The sequence below is a fragment of the Oncorhynchus masou genome, chromosome 6 (assembly GCF_036934945.1).
Source record: "Oncorhynchus masou masou isolate Uvic2021 chromosome 6, UVic_Omas_1.1, whole genome shotgun sequence".
Classification (NCBI taxonomy): Eukaryota; Metazoa; Chordata; class Actinopteri; order Salmoniformes; family Salmonidae; genus Oncorhynchus; species Oncorhynchus masou.
The window spans coordinates 70,068,299-70,086,863 of NC_088217.1; the positions used below are offsets into that span (position 1 = coordinate 70,068,299).

General features: G+C 47.0%; 1 protein-coding gene across 1 annotated transcript; it reads right to left on the bottom strand.

Moving 5' to 3' along the window:
• Nucleotides 1–1,193: 1,193 nt before the first annotated feature.
• LOC135542528 (immunoglobulin superfamily member 10-like) lies at nucleotides 1,194–17,832 on the bottom strand. Its single transcript, XM_064969558.1, has 11 exons — nucleotides 17,511–17,832; nucleotides 17,090–17,313; nucleotides 16,453–16,582; nucleotides 14,012–14,250; nucleotides 13,561–13,712; nucleotides 12,863–13,346; nucleotides 7,042–10,883; nucleotides 5,831–6,788; nucleotides 4,023–4,209; nucleotides 3,643–3,785; nucleotides 1,194–3,493 (listed from the first exon to the last, which is right to left on the bottom strand). The coding sequence occupies exons 2-11, from the start codon at nucleotides 17,281–17,283 to the stop codon at nucleotides 1,900–1,902; spliced, it is 7,923 nt and encodes a 2,640-aa protein (XP_064825630.1). The 5' UTR covers nucleotides 17,284–17,313; nucleotides 17,511–17,832; the 3' UTR covers nucleotides 1,194–1,899.
• Between the last annotated feature and the right edge of the window lie 733 nt (nucleotides 17,833–18,565).

Genomic DNA, 18,565 nt, shown 5'->3' on the forward strand with positions numbered 1-18,565 from the left:
TTTACTAAATAAACTAAAGTGAATTAAAAAAATAAATAATTAAAAAGTAACAAGAAAAGTACATAACAATAACGCGGATATATACAGGGGGTACCGGTATAGAGTCCAAGTCCTTTGTAGTAATAGTTCATTCAGGTAATTTTGTCCAAAATCAAGGTTTTAGGTATGGAATTTGGATTTGGATTGAAGGTTTTGATGTTGAGGTTAGTATCCTGTATAAGTCCTTGCAAAAAAATTCAAGTTTATCTACATTGATCCAACTCTATTTCTATCTTTTTGCAGAAGAACTCAGGAGCTCTCTCTCTTTCTCTTATCCCCTCTCTCGGTCTTTCTCTCTCTCTCCTATGATGTCATCAGTCTCACTATCTGCATAATGGGGTATTACGTTAACTATGTTAGAGACAGAGCAGAGTGGAGGTGGAAAGAAAAAGTTCATATAAACGCAGCAAGACCACACTACTTAGTGCTGATGGCAATATGGTACTGTAATGGCAAATGGACGACTTCATCTCTATAGTCCTGGGACAGACAGGACCACAGGTGTGTCCAAGATGTGAGCAGCGGCCCTGGGTGGTGTCTGCTTTGTGTTTGACCTGGGCTTGGGGGTCAGTGAGAGACAGCTAAAGCCTTCATTTCTTCGATTATCTGAAACAAAAGAGGGAACATTTATTCGGGCTCAACAGCCAAATGTACGGGCCATTTACTGAAGAGCAGGTCCATCAATCGTCAAAGAAACACAGGCTCTATGTCATCCCTCTCGCAGCGGTACTGCACCACTTCAAGTTGTGAGTGGATTTCATAAATCATGAAAGCTGATTACAATTAAGTCTGTAGAGTTAAAGTGGGAATTCTTTCAGAGGGAAACCAGTGAACTAACAGGGGATTTCCCCCACACAACCAGATGGTTCTCCTTTTAGCAAGAGAGGGACCATGACTGTATAATAATCCCCAGAGCTACGTTTGAAAATGTTTACTCTTGGAAGACAGATGCCTAATCTGTCCTGACCTAGTTCTAAGCTCTTATCCCCTTCCCAAATTGCACCCTATTCCCTTTGTAGTGCACTACTTTTGCCCAGGGCCCATACACTACGGCTGCATCTTAAATCACACCCTATTTCCAATATCGTGCCTTATTTGGGATGCATCCATAGTATACAAGTAATATTCTGCAAGATTCCGATGGATTTTGAGCTTCTCTTTATTTAAAAATGTGTCAAATTCCTATACATCAAGAGTCTTTTAAAGACAAATAATTTAATAATGAGGGCATGTAAAACCATATTAGTATTATTGTATGTGCTGATGTTGACACCTATGAGGGTTGCAATCAGATCTAAACCATATTGCATGTACAATCATCACAGTAAACGGTAATGTGCGAGTCTCTCCTGTAAATAGTAGGGTTACGAGTCCTTAAAAATACTTTTGGTTAAGATAGTAAGATGATATGGATGGTTGGAAAGCAGTTATTCAAAACACCAGCCATTGTTTCTTAGGCCCCTGAAATCGTCCTCATTTCAGCAATATTGGTTATTTTCTGTATCATTTCGAATATTTTCATTAAATCGAACATAAGATATTTAGCTATGCTTATCAAAACTGTTTGACATAAATTGTCATTGTCAGCGAAGAAGATTTAAAGTCCTTCATAGCAAAGTCTTTTTTTGATGAGTGAAAAATGGCTGTGTTACAAAATGGTTGTTGAAATGCAGCTGAAACATGGCCTTGAATGATGTCACAGTACAGATAGCTACCATTTGGAAAATGTATCTTTACTTTGCATTGACAGTGATTCAAAGGCTCTCCAACATCATGTGGATGGATGAAAAGTATTGGCTGTGCTCAGCTCCTTTGGCAGTTTTTTGGGCATATGATGAAAACGTATTTGTCTAAGGCTAATCAGAACACATGTAGATAGGTGGCTTTAGTATCGACCCCTATCACGTTCCTGGCGGTGCATTTGTAGAAACCCTGGTCTCTCTGCGTGGGGTTCTGGATGATGAGAGAACCTTGTGGGTGGAGGTACTTGTTGCCAAAGAGGCGTGGCTGGGCACTGACCGCTAGCCGCGTCCTATCCGGCGTCTCCCAGGCAATCTCAGCTCGGGGGATCCCCGTGGCAATACAGTTCAGCTGGACCGCCACGCCGTGGCGAGCGTATATCACGGGAGGCGAGCCATTGGTGATGCGAGGCAGGTACGCAATGACGATGACGGGCACGGAGAGCAGGGCGCTGCCGTACTCGTTGGCCGCTCGGCAGACGTAGGAGCCGCGGTCGTAGACGGACGCCTGCTGGATGGCGAGCGTCCCATTGGCTAGGACGGCGTAGCGACCGGCTCTCTGTGTCCGCCCCAGGACCACTCCACTGGGCAGGGTCCACGTCAGCCGGAGGGGGTCCCCCGTGGAGAGACAGTGGAGTTGGAGGCTCTCCCCATTCATAATACTGATGGGGGAGTTGTAGCGGTTATTGATCTCTGGTTTCCTCTCCGGGGCTAAAGTAATAGTACGTTCCACTAGCCCGGCGACATTCCTCACCAGGCAGCGGTACATACCACTCTCAGAGACAGAGGGGTTAGTGATGACCAAGGAGCCGTCAGGTCGGTGGAAGAACTTGGAGAACTGGGCACCCCTCATGAGGGGGGAACCATTAGGGAGGATCCATGTTACCGTTGGGGGTGCTGGGCCTCCTTCAAAGGAGCAGTTCAGGGTCATGGTACTGCCTACCGTTAGAGAGAGGCTCTCTGTTTTGGGCCCTCTGAGCTGCGGCCTCTCTACCATCTCTCTAACCTCCAGGTGGACCATCAGCCTGGCCTCCCCGCCCTCGTTGCGTGCGATGCAGGCCAGCTGAGCCGAGTCGGTTCCCTTCGGCGAACGTATATCCAACGTACCGTTACGATGCACCGTCATTCTGCTGCCGTAGTATGGCGCCGGGAGAACGATGTTCTCCGGTAACACCCACATGACCTGGGGGATGGGTGTCCCCACGGCCTCGCAGGCCAGCATGGTGCGCTGGTCCCTTATAGCCGTCACTCTGATAGTGTTGACCATACCTCTCAGTCCGTTGATGGTCAGCGGCGTCACCAGGACGTCCACCCTGGTGACTTTGCGGTCCTGGCCGGCACTGTTCCTAGCTGTGCAGGTGTAGTTACCAGCATCAAAGCGTTGTGCCTTCTGAACCACTAATGTACCATCATTATGGACCTGGTACTTAGCAGGGGAGGAGGCAATGGCCCGGTTAGTGGGGGAGAGCCACGTGATGACTGGGTTCGGCTCTCCCTTGGCGCTGCACTTCAGAGACACGGTCTCCCCATAAAGAACCCTGACGACTTCAGGGCTTTGAGTTTTGTCTCTGATAATCGGAGGGTCCGCCACCACCTTGACGTGAACCTTCATCTCATCCTTCCCTATCTGGTTCTCAGCGTAGCAGGTGTAGTCTCCTTCCTCTCTCATCCCCACGTCGTTGGCGTACAACGTCCCGTTGTCGAACACCACGTATCTGGGGGGTGGGAGGGGTTGGGCGATTGTTTGAAAATTGTACTGGGATCCTTATCGACTATGCAGTTAATGTGCTTCAATAACAGATTGGGTGTACATACTGTATTATGTGATTCAATAACGGTATGTGTGAAGTTGAATACCAAGTACCTGCGGGTGCGCCCACCTCTAGCCCTACTATCCGTCTGTTTCAGTGTGTTGATCATGGTGCCATCCGGCAGAGCCCAGCGGATCTCAGGGTTCGGGAGGCCAGATGCTACACAGTCCACCTTCAGGTCTCCTCCATACATCACCTTAAGATTCAAAAATATTTATTGTCTATCCAATCGTACATTAGACAGAAAATCAACCAAAATATTTGCATGACAACCAAGGTTCTGCCCCATATGGCACCCTAACCCCTATATTGTGCACTCTTTTTCACTAAGGCCCATAGGGCTCTGGTCAAAAGTAGTGCACTGTACAGGGAATAGGGTGCCATTCGGGATGTGCCCCATTATTTACATAGAAGCCTAAGACAAAAGACAGACCTTCTGACTGGCCAGCAGCTGCTTCTGCTCGATCTTGGCCGGCTTGGTCAGCACGCTAACCCTCAGAAGCATGTAGTCGTCCCCGACCTTGTTTCGGGCCACACACAGGTAGTCCCCATCATCTTTCTCTGTCATGGCCTGGATGGCCAGAGAACCGTTGGTGAACACCTTTATTCTGGGGTCGAAGCTGAAACCCCCCCCCCCCAACAAAAACAAGTTGTTATTGTTTGTGAATAACAGTATGTCCTGCTGTTAATAGCAACCATTTTAGGTATTTTTTTAATGGTTTCTCAGCTAAACTTTAGGGAATAGAAGATGTGCCTGTATGATTTCACAGTAAACCTTCTCATTCATGATAACATCTGATGATCTGACAGTTGACATACATTGCCATCAGAAAGAGTTCATACCCCTTGACTTATTCCACATTTTGTTGTGTTACAGCCTGAATTCAAAATGGATTAAATATATATTTTTCACTCATCTACACACAATACCCCATAATGACAAAGAGTAAACATGTTTTTAGAAATCTTTGCTAATATATTGAAAATAGAATACACACATATTTCATTTCCATAAGTATTCACACCCTTGAGTCAATACACGTTAGAATCACCTTTGGCAGCGATTACAGCTGAGTCTTTCTGGGTAAGTCTCCAAGAGCTTTGCACACCTGGATTGTGCAATATTTGCACATTATTATTTAAATAATTCTTCAAGCTTTGTTGAAATTGGTTGTTGATCATTTCTAGACAGCCATTTTCAAGTCTTGCCATACATTTTCAAGCCGATTTAAGTCTAAACTGTAACTAGGCCACTAAGTAACATACTTGGTAAGCGACTCTAGTGTATATTTGGGCTTGTGTTTCAGTAAGGTGAATTTGTCTCCCAGTGTCTGTTGGATAGCAGACCGAACCAGGCTTTCCTCTCGGATGTTGCCTGTGGTTAGCTCTATTTCCATCGCTTTCTATCATAACTTGAAAATATGATGAGTGGTACTCAGTGATGTGTTGTGTTGGATTTTCCCCAAACATAACGCTTTGTATTCAGGACATAAAGTGAATTTGTTTGCCACATTTTTTGCAAACAGGATGCATATTTTGGAACATTTTAATTCTGAACAGGCTTCCTTCTTTTCACTCTGTAATTTAGGTTAGTATTGTGGAGTAACTACAATGTTGTTGATCCGTCTTCAGTTTTCTCCTATCACAGTCACCATTGGCCTCATGGTGAAATTCCTGAGCGGTTTCCTTCCTCTCTGGCAGGAAGGACGCCTGTATCTTTGTAGTGACTGGGTGTATTGATACACCATCCAAACGTCTGCTTTTACATTTTTTTACTCATCTACTCATAGGTTCCCTTCGTTGCAAAGCATTGGAAAACCTCCCTGGTCTTTGTGATTGAATCAGTGTTTATTGCTCGACTGAGGGACTTTGTAGATAAGTGTATGTGTGGGATACAGAGATGTGGTAGTCATTTACAAATCACGTTAAACACCATTATTGCACACAGACCATGCAACTTCTTATGGGACTTTTTCCTGCCCTAACAAATGGGTTGAATACTTATTAACTCAAGACATATCAGCTTTTCATTTTTAATTCATTTGTAAAAATGTCAAAAAACATAATTCCACGCTGACATAATGGCATATTGTGTGTAGGCCAGTGACATAAAATCTCAATTTAATCCATCTTAAATTCAGGCTGTAACAAAACAAAATGTGGAAAAAGTACTGTACATACAGACAATGGCCTGAAGGGAATATTAGACAGTGAGTGAAAAAGATGCCAGAAGATGCATACCTGTACTGGGAATCCACTAGTTTCTTAGATGGGGTCCTCCAGACGATCCTGGGCTCTGGTTTTCCTGTGGCAATGCAGTCAAGCCTCAGCAGCCCCCCATAGACCACGTCAGTCCTCTGGGGAGACGAGGAGGTAATCCTGGCCTCGGTGGAGGATGGGAGTCTCAGTACTGTCAGAACGCTGGTTCTCCTGGAGGCTCCTACCGCATTACTGGCCACACACTCATATATCCCCGCATCGCCTTTGCCTAGCCCACGGATGTACAGGGTCCCGTTGGGGAAGACAAAGAAATGACGGCCGTTGACGAACTGCGAGGTGAGGAGCTGGACTCCGTCGGGCGTGGTCCAGCGGATGATGGGCGTAGGGGCTCCTTTGGCGGTGCAGTGGATGTAGGCCGTGCTGCCCTCAGGGAGGGACACGTTCTCATAGCGAGGTTGTTGGATGACTGGAGCCAAGGCTGCCACATGGAGTCGGACAGAGACTGTGTCGGCTCCCGCCACGCTGCTGCCGATACATTTATAGATCCCTCTGTCTGTGTAGCTGGCCTGGGTTATCCTGAGAGTACCGTTACCGAGGAGGTCCACTCGCTTGGGGCCAGACTGAGGGCCAGGCTGGGGGCCACTGGCTGGGTTGTCAGGGCTCGGGGCTGGGGGGGCAGTGAGGTGGACCCTGTCAGGCAGCACCCAGGTGACCCTGGGCATGGGATGTCCCTGTACCTGGCACTCCAGATCGATGCCGTCTCCGTTGTACACGGTAGCATCGCGGTAGCGCGGCTGGAGCACTCTGGGATGCTGGGCCAGCACCATCAGGGAGACCACCATCTTGTCCACGCCATACTGGTTCTGGACCATACAGAGGTACTGGCCTCGGTCCTGGGGCTGGCTGTTACGGATGATAAACGTGCCGTTGGGATGGACCTCGAACCTCTGGACCTGAGTGTTCTGGGCTACTGTCGCTCCTGCATGAATGAAAATAACACATGTTTAAAGACATCGAGTAGATTAAAACAATGCAGATAAAGGATTATTTCTACAACATCTTGTCTGTTGAAACACAAGAATGGAGCGTAGCTTATATCATTACAAATAGGATTCTCCTTTTTTTTGTTACATTAACAGGCTTACAAACAGTGGTGTAATTCTGTAACATAGAGTGAAGGAGGATGTTCTATGAAGAGGGGAGCACAGAAAAGGAAGTGCTGTTATACATACCAGTGGAGACTCTCGTCCAGGAGAGGAAAGGCTTGGGCTCCCCTACAGCCACACAGGGCAGCTGTGCATCCATCTCTGCATTCACTGTCACTGTCTGCACATCCACGTTGGTGATCCGGGGCTTCCCTCTTACAGCAGGACCTGCTACGGAGGGTCTCTGACCACCTCCCGACACCCCACCTGATAACCCCTGTGTCTGGGTAGGGGTCTCTGTCCTCGGGCCCCCACTAGATGGACTCTGAGGCTTCGACGAAGACACGAATGAAGTCTGAGAAACGCTCATTGTGGTGGTGGGAGTGAGAGTGGTTGTGGTGGTCGTCTGTTTGACCATCTGAGTGTTTGCGTTTGTGACTGTCCTGTGCCTGTGGGGTGTTCTGGGTTCTGTGGTGGTTGGTTTAACACCGGTGACTGGATCAGGCTTGATGTCAGTTGACTTTAGTTTAGTCGTGGTGTGGGAGTCGGCTGGTGGTGGTTGTCTGTCGGGGTCAGATCTGGTGATTAGGATGGTGTCTCCTCTGTTGAGGATCGGGTTGTTCCTCTGGTCAGGTTGAGAGATGAGGACTCTCTCTCTGTGACTGTCTGGGATGTGGTTGGAGTTGGAGGGAACCTCCACTGTTCTGGATGAAGGTTGGGTCCTGACTCTAGTGGATGGAGTGTTTAGTACAGGGATCTGAGGCTTCACTCTAGAGGGGAAAACTACAAATGCTCTAACTGATGTGGAGGTGACAGGTGACATAGTTGGAGTAACGCCCTTTGTTGTCGTAGCAGCAACAGAAACCGCAACATTTTCCAATGGTGTTCGGTCTTTGCCTGTGGCGGAAGTGCTTTCTCTGACGTTATAGTGCCCATCAAAGGTTGTTCCGGGCTTAACAGTGACTGTTTTAGAAGGATCAGATCTGCGATAAGAGCTTTCAGATATCACCGGCATTTCAGTGGTACTAACCCAAGCCTTCTCATGTCCTGCCTCTTCATGAAAGGGCTCTTTTGTTGAGGCACCCGGGGTGTGTGTTGTGCCGTGTGCACTGGTTATTTCATGCCAGATAGATGGGGACACGCTGTCAATCTCTTTGACCGGCACTTTTTTAACCTCAGTCGTACCTTCTGTATATCGATTGTCTGGTGTGTTGGGCTGTCCATCTGGTAGCACTCCCGGTCGAGTGTTGCGATTCTCCGGGGACTTGTCTGGACTTGGGACAGGGTGAAGGTCTACAGTAGCGCTGCCTCCCCTTTGCGTTGTCTCGGTTGGTTTAACTGCAGGAAGGGGGACGCTTGTAAATGTCCCCTGATTGGCTGTCGTGTGCACATCCGAGTGCTCTGGGACTGGGCTCTGAGTGTTCGGAGTCTGAGAGGCTCTTTCTGGGGCTGTTCTGTGATGGCTGCTCTGGGATGTTTGTTTATATGTTTCTGTTAAAGAGGTTGTGGAAGACGCCAGTGGGGCTGTTGTGCTCCTGAACAGTGGTTTGGCGTGTGGTGAAAGGGTGCCCTTTCGAGTTGTAGGCTTCACTGAAGGGTCACTCCTGTCTTGGTATAAAGAGACTCCTGTGTTCTCTTCGTGACTCACTCTGCCTGATGACGTTGCTTGGCTGCCCGTCGATGGAACTGCGGTATTAAACCTGTCCGTCATGCTTTTGGCCTTGTCGAACGCTTCTATTTTGGTCCACGTGGCAGTGGTTGCCTTGGTAGTTGTTGGGAGCGCGTCCTTAGGTGTGGCTGCGGTTGTAAAATCACTTCTCCATGGATTATTAGGTTTTGGCTTCTTTCTGCCCGTATTGGGCCGTCTTCTCCTGCCCCCACCCCCATTCCTCCTCCTGGAGTTCTGGGTTCTGAGTCGAGTAGCCACCTCACCTGGAGTTTCCTTCCTCGTATACACAGCTGAAGTGAGCTCGGCCGTGGGAGAGGGTGCGGTGAGTGGAAGATGGGTTATATTCGACGTCGCATGCTGCTTTAGCCGTGTTTCTAGCTTAGCAGTTGTGCTCCGAGTCTCGGTGAGGGAGTGATCAAATTCATCGCTCTCCGTCTCCGATTCAGAGTACTCTCTAACTGCGGTGGTGGTGAGTGACGGGTCAAGTTCAGCGTCACCTCCATTATAGCTGTTAAAAACACTGGGTTCGTTAGCGTCTTCCGCCCCCTGATTATCCTCAGACGTGGGTGAGATATCAGACTCTGTAATCGCCTCACCATCTGTAGCCGAAGCGGTGGGGGTGGTGCTTTGATTTTCTCCTTGTAAAGAATCGTGGTATGAAGAACTGGTCCAGACGTTCACACGCAGCTGACCCAGGATCTGGGAGTGTGTGGGTGTGACTGTGTGCCTGCCTGGCGTGTTTGTGTGTGTGACAGTGTTACTGGGCTGCTGGGGAACAGATGTGACAGGCTCTGTGACCGGCTGCATGAAACGAGCATGATTTGTGCCTGTATCCGCATCGGAGTCTGTGTTGTAAGTAGTGTGTAGAGTGGGTGTATGCGGTATAATAGTGGGTGTGTATAGCTCTTTCTCCTCTTCCTCGTGGAGGTCGTCTATTGACCCCTCTATGTTGCCCGGAGACTCTGTCTGCTTAGCACTGGCTGCTGTCGTTGACTCCTGATTCTTCTTTGTGGTGAGGTGAGTTGAGCTGAGTGTTATAATAATGTTACCCTGTCCGTTCTTGTCACGGATTTTGGCCAAAATGTCCGCCCACTTCTCCGGGTCTATATTTTTGTTTGCCACGTTAATCCTCCTCCTCGTCTCCACTGTGTTTTTCTTGTCTTCGTCATTTGTCCCTGTCGTGGTTGGTTTTCTAGGTGCAGCAGGTCGCCTCCATGTGTTTCTAAATGGATGTCCTCCACCCCTGTTTGAACCTTGACCTCTCCGCCGATTCATTAGCTCCACACGGCTCGGGGGTGAGAATGAGGAGGAAGAGGAGGAGGGGACTTCCTCCTGTGCGTCCTCATTGTCCCCTGATGCCTCCTCAGTGGCCTCCATGGGGGCTTTGACCCTGGTGTTGACCCCTGAAGCGGACTGTGGCCTCATTCTCCTCAGTGGTCGCATCTCTGCTCCTAACTGTCTGGTGAGAGTCACCTTAGTAGCCAGGGAATACATACCATGCTGGTTCATGGCCACACACTTATAATATCCACTGTCTGTCAGTCGACTCTCTGGGACTCTCAGAGTTCCGTTGGAATACACCAGCGCTCTAGAAGAGTTGGCTCTGTGACTCACTATGTTGCTGTCAGGAAGGATCCAGTTGATCTCAGGGTCAGGAGAGCCAGACACGACACAGTTCAGAGTGAGCGGGACACCGGTGAACCCCTCTACGAGGGTAGGCGCCATCTCATCCCCTCCAAGAGGGGGAGGACTGGAGGACTCCTCGACCGTCAGGCGGAAAGGGAGGACACTGAGGTCGTCAGAGACCTGGGCGATACAGTAATATATCCCTGAGTCTGAGTGTCCTACAGCTTTAATATCCAACCTGCCGGTGCTCGACACTGACACCCTGTTGTCTGGGTTGCTGTACGGTGCCTCCAGCTGGGTCCCGTCTGGCAGCATCCAGCGAACCGCCGTGTCTCCTGAGCTCAACACGTTACAGTCTACTGCAGCAGAGCTGCCGACTACAACACTCAGCGCCGTCCTGGTAGTGTTTGTGTTCTCTATCATGACCCATGTCCTGTGTTGTCTGCGCTCCAGCTCAGGCTCCACGATCTGTGTGAGGTGGGTGCTGAGGATCAGCTTGACGCTCTTCCCAGTGGACTGGGGCCTGTTCAGCTGCAGGTCCACAGAGCTCTGCATCAGCCAGGATGGTTGAGCTACCATGTTAGCCTTAACCCCTGTGTAGTACAACGCATCTCTCTCCAGGTCCTGCCTGTACCTGGAGATCAAGAAGTTTGAGTTTATTAGAAAAAAAACACATAACATAGCAGTATGAAATTATTGATCTCAAGGCCCATTCAATCCGGCCTGCGTGTGGATTGATTATTATTAATATATAGAGTAGCAGTCAAAAGTTTGGAAACACCTACTAATCTTTCTTTATTTTTACTATTTTCTACCCTGTAGAATAATAGTGAAGATAACAAAATGATTAAATAACACATGGAATCATGTAGTAACCAAAAAAGTAGCCACCATTTGCCTCGATGACAGCTTTGCACACTCTTGGCATTCTCTCAACCAGCTTCGCCTGGAATGCTTTTCCAACAGTCTTGAAGGAGTTCCCACATATTTTGAGCACTTGTTGGCTGCTTTTCCTTCACTCTGCGGTCCAAATCATCCCAAACTATCTCAATTTCGTTGGTCGGGTGATTGTGGAGGCCAGGTCATCTGATGCAGTACTCCATCACCCTCCTTCTTGGTCAAATAGCCCTTACACAGCCTAGAGGTGTTTTGGGTCATTGTCCTGTTGAAAAACAAATGATAGTCCCACTAAGTCCCACTAAGTGTAAACCAGATGGGATGGCGTATTGGTGCAGAATGCTGTGGTAGACATGCTGGTTAAGTGTACCTTGAATTCTAAATTACTCACCAGCAAATCACCCACACACCGTCCTACTTCCTCCTCCATGCTTCATGGTGGAAACCACACATGCAAAATCATCCGTTCAACTACTCTGCATCTCACAAAGACACAATGGTTGGAACCAAAAATCAAATTTGGACTCATCAGACCAAAGACAGATTTCCACTGATCTAATGTCCATTGATCATGTTTCTTGGCCCAAGCAAGTCTCTTCTTATTATTGGTGTCCTTTAGTAGTGGTTTCTTTGCAGAAATTTGACCATGAAGGCCTGATTCACGCAGTCTCTTCTGAACAGTTGATGTTGAGATGTGTCTGTTACTTGAACTCTGTGAAGCATTTTTTTGGGCAGTAATTTCTGAGGCTGGTAACTCTAATGAACTTATCCTCTGCAGCAGACGTAACTCTGGGTCTTCCTTTCCTGTGGCGGTCCTCATGAGAGCCAGTTTCATCATAGCCCTTGATGGTTTTTGCGACTGCACTTGAAGAAACTTTCAAAGTTCTTGAAATTTTCCAAACTGATTGGCTCAAACGCATTAAGAAGGAAAGAAATTCCACAAATTAACTTTTAACAAGGTACACCTGTTAATTGAAATGCATTCCAGGTGACTAACTCATGAAGCTGGTTGAGAAAATGCCAAGCGTGTGCAAAGCTGTCATCAAGGCAAAGGATTAAAGAAGAATCAAATAAAGAATATATTTTGATTTGTTTAACATGTTTTTGGTTACTACATGATTCCATATGTGTTATTTAATAGTTTTGAGGTCTTCACTATTATTCTACAATGTAGAAAATAGAGGGGACAAAAGAAAAACCCTGGAATGAGTCGGTGTGTCCAAACTTTTGACTGGTACTGTATATTTATATATTTTTGTGGGAAAAAACAATCTCAATCATTATTTAAATGACTAAAACCAAATCAAGACTGTGTAGAAATAATAATGGACCTACATTTACAGTCTCTTCACTCTGTCCAGCTAGCTAACAGTCATCGAAACGAAAGCTAGACAGTCAGGGAGCATCGAAAAATAGAGTGAGGACAATGTTTTGCACATTTTGATGGCAAGGAAATACAATACATTTTAAGTGTGGCCCTCCGGACCTCAGTGAAGACTGAATCTGGCCCTTGGGGAAAATGAGTTTGACAACTGTGCTCTGTATTGAGGACCACTCTGAAATGAACATATAAAATCACATACGGGCAAATCTAACTTCCACAAACGTTCACGTGCATTGATCTCAATGCACAACTAAGTGAAAATGTTACTCAAGTAGAAGCTGGAATTTTGCCCATAATGATCAGTTAAAAAGCGGTTTCTTAATCCAGCCTACCTGTAGCTGGGCACCGGCTCCTTAGTCAGCATGATCTCTCTCTGCAGGTGAGCGGGCGTGTCGCTATAGTAGGCGATCAGCTTCCAGAGTCTCTCATAATTGTCCCTGCTGATGGGACACTCCAGATCCACAGAGATACTCACATTAGAGGTCAGCTGCAGTGGGTTGACCTGCTCCCAGCTGACCTTAGACAACTCTCTGCGGGGCTCTCCGACGCTGCACTCCAGATCCACTTTGTTCCCATGTTCGTCCGTCAGGCCTAAGGTAATGTTGCCAAATGGCCCCTTGAACTCCTCCAGGGTCATGAGCTCTGTCTCTGTGTCCTCTGGGGTCGTAGGTTGATCAGGGGAGGTGATAACAGGGCTGGAGCAGCCCAGTGTGTCCAGGCTCAGGACTTCTTTCATTCGTAAGTTCTTTGGGGAGTAACACATAAGGCAGAGCTGACCTCCTGGGTAGGCCCTGTCCTTTTTACACTTCAGCACACCTATGAAGAAAGGAAGACGAGAGGGAACATTAACATCATTATTCAATGTTTGTAATTCCGAGTGTGAAGTTTGGTTAGGTTTTGGACATACATTTTCAAGGCACAAATGTGTAAAATGACAGCTGCATTATGCTTTGAGCCTTGATCCAATTGTATCTGCCATCACTGACAAATACGTACATTCACTGAGTAGCTGGTAAATAAAATACCTAACCTGGTGAGTTTTTGTCCCAGTCAGGGAACCACTTCATCCTGCAGTCACATGTCCAAGGATTCCCATGCAGGAAGAGGTTCTCCAGCTGGGGCATTCCTCCCAGCAGCTTCTGGGGCAGCGAGGTCAGGCTGTTCTCCGACAGGTACAGGTGCCTGATGAATCGATAAGGAGACAGGAGGGACATTATAACGTTAGCTTCAAACATCTTGGCTCCATCTCAATTACTCCTTCCGTGATTCCTCACATCCTATTTCCTTGCCTCATTTTCAACTGCACTAGAGAAGGTCCCGCTCCTCTGACCTTCTACAATGGGTTTTGAGAAGACGGTGAGGAGAGAGGACGCAAAGAATCGAGGAAAGATGAATTGAGAAAGTGCCCGATGCTAAGATAAAACGGATAAAATATTGTCCAGAGCATTATGGGTACTGTAGTTCATCATGCTCGGCTTCACCGGAGGGTGGAGACGTGGAAGTGTCCCAACATGGAAAAGGTGGAAAAGGTAGAGGGGTGGAGCTGCTGTAGTCTGTTCCCCTCCAGCTGTAGGAGACGTAGGGAGGTGAGGCCCTGGAAGGTGTCTGGGTGAATGAACTCCAGACGGTTGTGGTCCAGGTGGAGTCTGGTCAGAGACCACAGACCCTGGAGAGTGTGTCTGTTGATCTCCTTCAGTTTGTTATAGCTCATCTTCAGCATCTGAGGGGGAGAAAGGCAGAGGTAAGGGAGTTATCATCCTAATACAATAGAGCAGGGTTTCCCAAACTTCAAATAACCAACTCATCATCAAGCTTTGATTATTTGAATTCAGCTGTGTAGTTCTAGGCCCAAAAAACAAAACCTGCACGCAGGGGAGCCCCAGGGTGCAGGACCGAGTTTGGGTAACTCTGGAATAGATTATAATAAAATAGAGTAGAATATAATAATAGAATGGAACAATTGCCTGTACTATACTGTATAACCTACTTTACAGTACTGAGGTGATATTTAATGTTAATCAACATTTCCTGTTTATTACTGGAAGCACAGACACAAGCCTACCAGACGAGCTAAATTACTTCTATGCTCGCTTTGAGGCAAGCAACACTGAAGCATGCATGAGAGCATCAGCTGTTACGGATGACTGTGTGATCACGCTCGCCATAGCCAATGTGATTAAGACCTTTAAACAGGTCAATATTCACAGACGCAGTACAAGGATGTGTACTCCAAGCATGCGCTGACCAACTGTCAAGTGTCTTCAATTACATTTTGACTACCGACCCGTAGCACTCACGTCTGTAGCCATGAAGTGCTTAATAAGGCTGGTAATGGCTCACATCTACACAATTATCCCAGAAACCCTAGACCCACCATAATTTGCATACAGCCCCAACAGATCAACAGATGATGCCATCTCTATTGCACGCCACACTGCCCTTTCCCACCTGGACAAAAGGAACACCTACGTGAGAATGTTATTCATTAACTACAGCACAGCGTTCAACAACATAGTACCCTCAAAGCTCATCACTAAGGACCCTGGGACTAAACACCTCCCTCTGCAACTGGATCCTGGACTTCCTGGCGGGCCGCCCCCAGGTGGTAAGGGTAGGTAACAATACATCTACCACGCAGATCCTCAACACGGGGGCACCTCAGGGATCAGTGCTCAGTCCCCTCCTGTACTCCCTGTTCACTCATGATTGCATAGCCAGGGAAGACTCCAACACCATCATTAAGTTTGCCGACAATGATGAGACAGCCTAAACAGAGGAGGTCAGAGACCTGGCCGTGTGGTGCCAGGATAACAACCTCTCGCTCAACGTGATCAAGACAAATGAGATAATTTGGACTACAGGAAAAGGAGAACCAAGCACACCCCCATTCTCATCGATGGGGCTGTAGTGGAGCTGGCTGAGAGCTTCAAGTTCCTTGGTGTCCACATCACCAACAAACTATCATGGTTCAAACACACCAAGACAGTTGTGAAGAGGGCATGACAAAGCCTATTCCCCCTCAGGAGACTGAAAAGACTTGGCAGAGCCTCAAAAAGTTCTACATCTGCACCATTGAGAGCATCACTGCCTGGTATGGAAACTGCTCAGCCTCCGAACGCAAGGCACTACAGATGGTAGTGCGTACGGCCCAGTACATCACTGGGGCCAATCTTCCTGCCATCCAGGACCTCTATACCAGGCGGTGTCAGAGGAAGGCCCCAAAAATTGTCAAAGACCCCAGCCATAGACTGTTCTCTCTACTACCAGAGTGCCAAGTCTAAGACAAAAAGGCTTTTCAACAGTTTTTACCCCCAAGCCAAAAGACTCCTGAACAGGTAATCAAATGGCTACCCGGACTATACGCAGTGTGCCTCTCCCCCAACCCCTCTTTTACGCTCCTCTCTGTTTATTATCTATGCATAGTCACTTTAATTCTACCTACATGTACATATTACCTCAATTACCTGGACTAACCGGTACCCCCTGTATATAGCCTCCACATTGTACCGGTACCCCCTGTATATAGCCTCCACATTGACTCTGTACCGGTACCCCCTGTATATAGCCTCCACATTGTACCGGTACCCCCTGTATATAGCCTCCACATTGACTCTGTACCGGTACCCCCTGTATATAGCCTCCACATTGACTCTGTACCGGCACCCCCTGTATATAGCCTCCATATTGTACCGGTACCCCCTGTATATAGCCTCCACATTGACTCTGTACCGGTACCCCCTGTATATAGCCTCGCTACTGTTATTTTACTGCTGCTCTTGAATTATTTTTTATTTTATTTTTTACTAAACACTTATTTTTCTTAAAACGGCATCGTTGGTCCAGGGCTTGTAACTAAGCATTTCACTGTAAGGTCTACACCTGTTGTATTCGGCGCATGTGACAAATAACATTTGATTTGTACCTGTAAGGACATGAGATCCTTAAAGGCCCCGTTGGGAATGTTGTGGAGATCATTCCCATGCATCATCAGAAGCTCCAGCTTCCTCAAACCAGCCAGAGAGGTCTGAGTCACATGGTTTATGGTGTTAAACCTACAGGAAACAACGACACAAAAGCAATTCATGACTGACTATTAAGGTACTTGACTTGTTCTTTGTGGAGCAAAGTGCCTTCATTTCTGACTGTATAAGAAGAAATGGCTAAAAACCTGACTGAACTTAAGACCTCTGGATCAAAACATTGTCAATGAAGGTGGCAGTTGGGAACACATACAGTGGGCTAAGACCTCACTAAGATAAGACCTCGCTGTAGGCATATTGCATTATGCACATTTACTTGTGAGTTGCAGAGAGATTAATTTCAGGCACATGCTCAGCACATACTTAACTGTAAACAATTCCAAAGGCCTCTAATGAAAAGTGAATATTTGATAGCTTAAATTTTTTTTATTGGCCTACAATGCACATGCATAAATACAAATCCTATACTTTATGCACATACTGCACTTCTATAGGTATAGGTTATTGTGCATGACGCTTGTTTTTTAGGCCTATGGTCTCATTGCGGGTCATTGAATAAAGTCAATCCAACAGGCTTACCCCAGGTTCATGCGCTCCACTTGTCTGGGTATGCCGGCGGGCACCGCGAGCAGGGAACGGAACGTGCAGTGCACCTCTGTGGCCTGAGGGCACGTGCACTGGCGCGGGCAGGGGAGACTTGTAACTGGCACCATCAGCACGGACAGTATCAATATGAATGCGGCGGAACCGTCCATCTTCAGCTGCGCATCCATCCACCACAACAGGGTTTCTACCTCCTATCACTGGAGGGTTACATATTCATTTTGGTTCATTTCAGTAGTACCCAAACACAAATGAAAAGGTGAGCTCTGACAAAACATTTCACTTTAGAGAAAATCGTTTGACTATGCTAAAAATTAGTGACCTCATATTGAACGCATCTTTACGCACATTACACATGGCATGACCTGAACTGAAAGGAAAATGTTAAACATCTCACCTTAGATTTTTTTTATAAACTTTTATTTAGATCCAGACTCACTGTATCCCATTTTACCATGGCTTTTGGTGTCTCTTCAACGCCACTCCTCACGAAGCGCATAACTCCATAGTTATACAGTCCTATAATGACAAACTCCCCAAAGAATAAAATAGTTACAACAAATTCCGATGTAAAATCCGGAGACAGAAATGCGCACAGAGCTTCGATAGACTGTCTGAAGTATCCGTTTTGTTTCGTGTGTAGCCCCTTGAGAAACTTTGCAAAGAAAATTTTACTTCTGCCCAAAACTGTACAGTGCAGGATGCGCCTTCCACCGACAGCGAGGGGTGAGTGAATGGCTAATCGTTTCCAACTTACAGTCAGTCTTGAGAAGCAGAAGGACCCAAGGAGGGGTAATAAAATGAGAGAGACGTAAGAAACGGCAACTGCTGAAATCGGCTACAGTAGGTCGTTACAATAAGGATATCGTTTTTCCATTCAACTACGGGCATAATCATTGTGTCATCACATTGACAGTTGACCACTTCCAGGAATCGCTGCTTGAAGACTATCTTCATTAAATTCATGAATTCATTTATAAAAATGAAGGGAGATACCACAGGCTACTTCTTTTCTCTGTTGTACTTCTCTACTGTAGACCATCATGTGAGGTAACCTACTAAGTGAAGGGAGCAGACAGATCAAGGTAAAGTTTATGTGGGTTTTACAGCCCTGTCATTTAACATCTCACACAGTACTGTATCAGCAAGCACATGTGTCATTTGCAAGCATTCCAGGAACCACAAACAGTATGTCACACTGGCCAATCTATCCCCATATCCCCTTAGTTGATTTGGTGTTGATAGGACAGCCTTTTAGAACATGTAAATCAGATCAAGTGTGTGTGTGTGTGTGTGTGTGCTTGTAGGGTGAGATCTATATAAAAGTTCAGAAAACCTGATCCCTGGGGACTGACATCACAATAATCGTTTAACCCACCGGTGGGAAACCTTGTGGCTGAGGGAGGCTGCGGACCATATTGACCTGCTGTGTGTGATCATGCCAACCTTGAG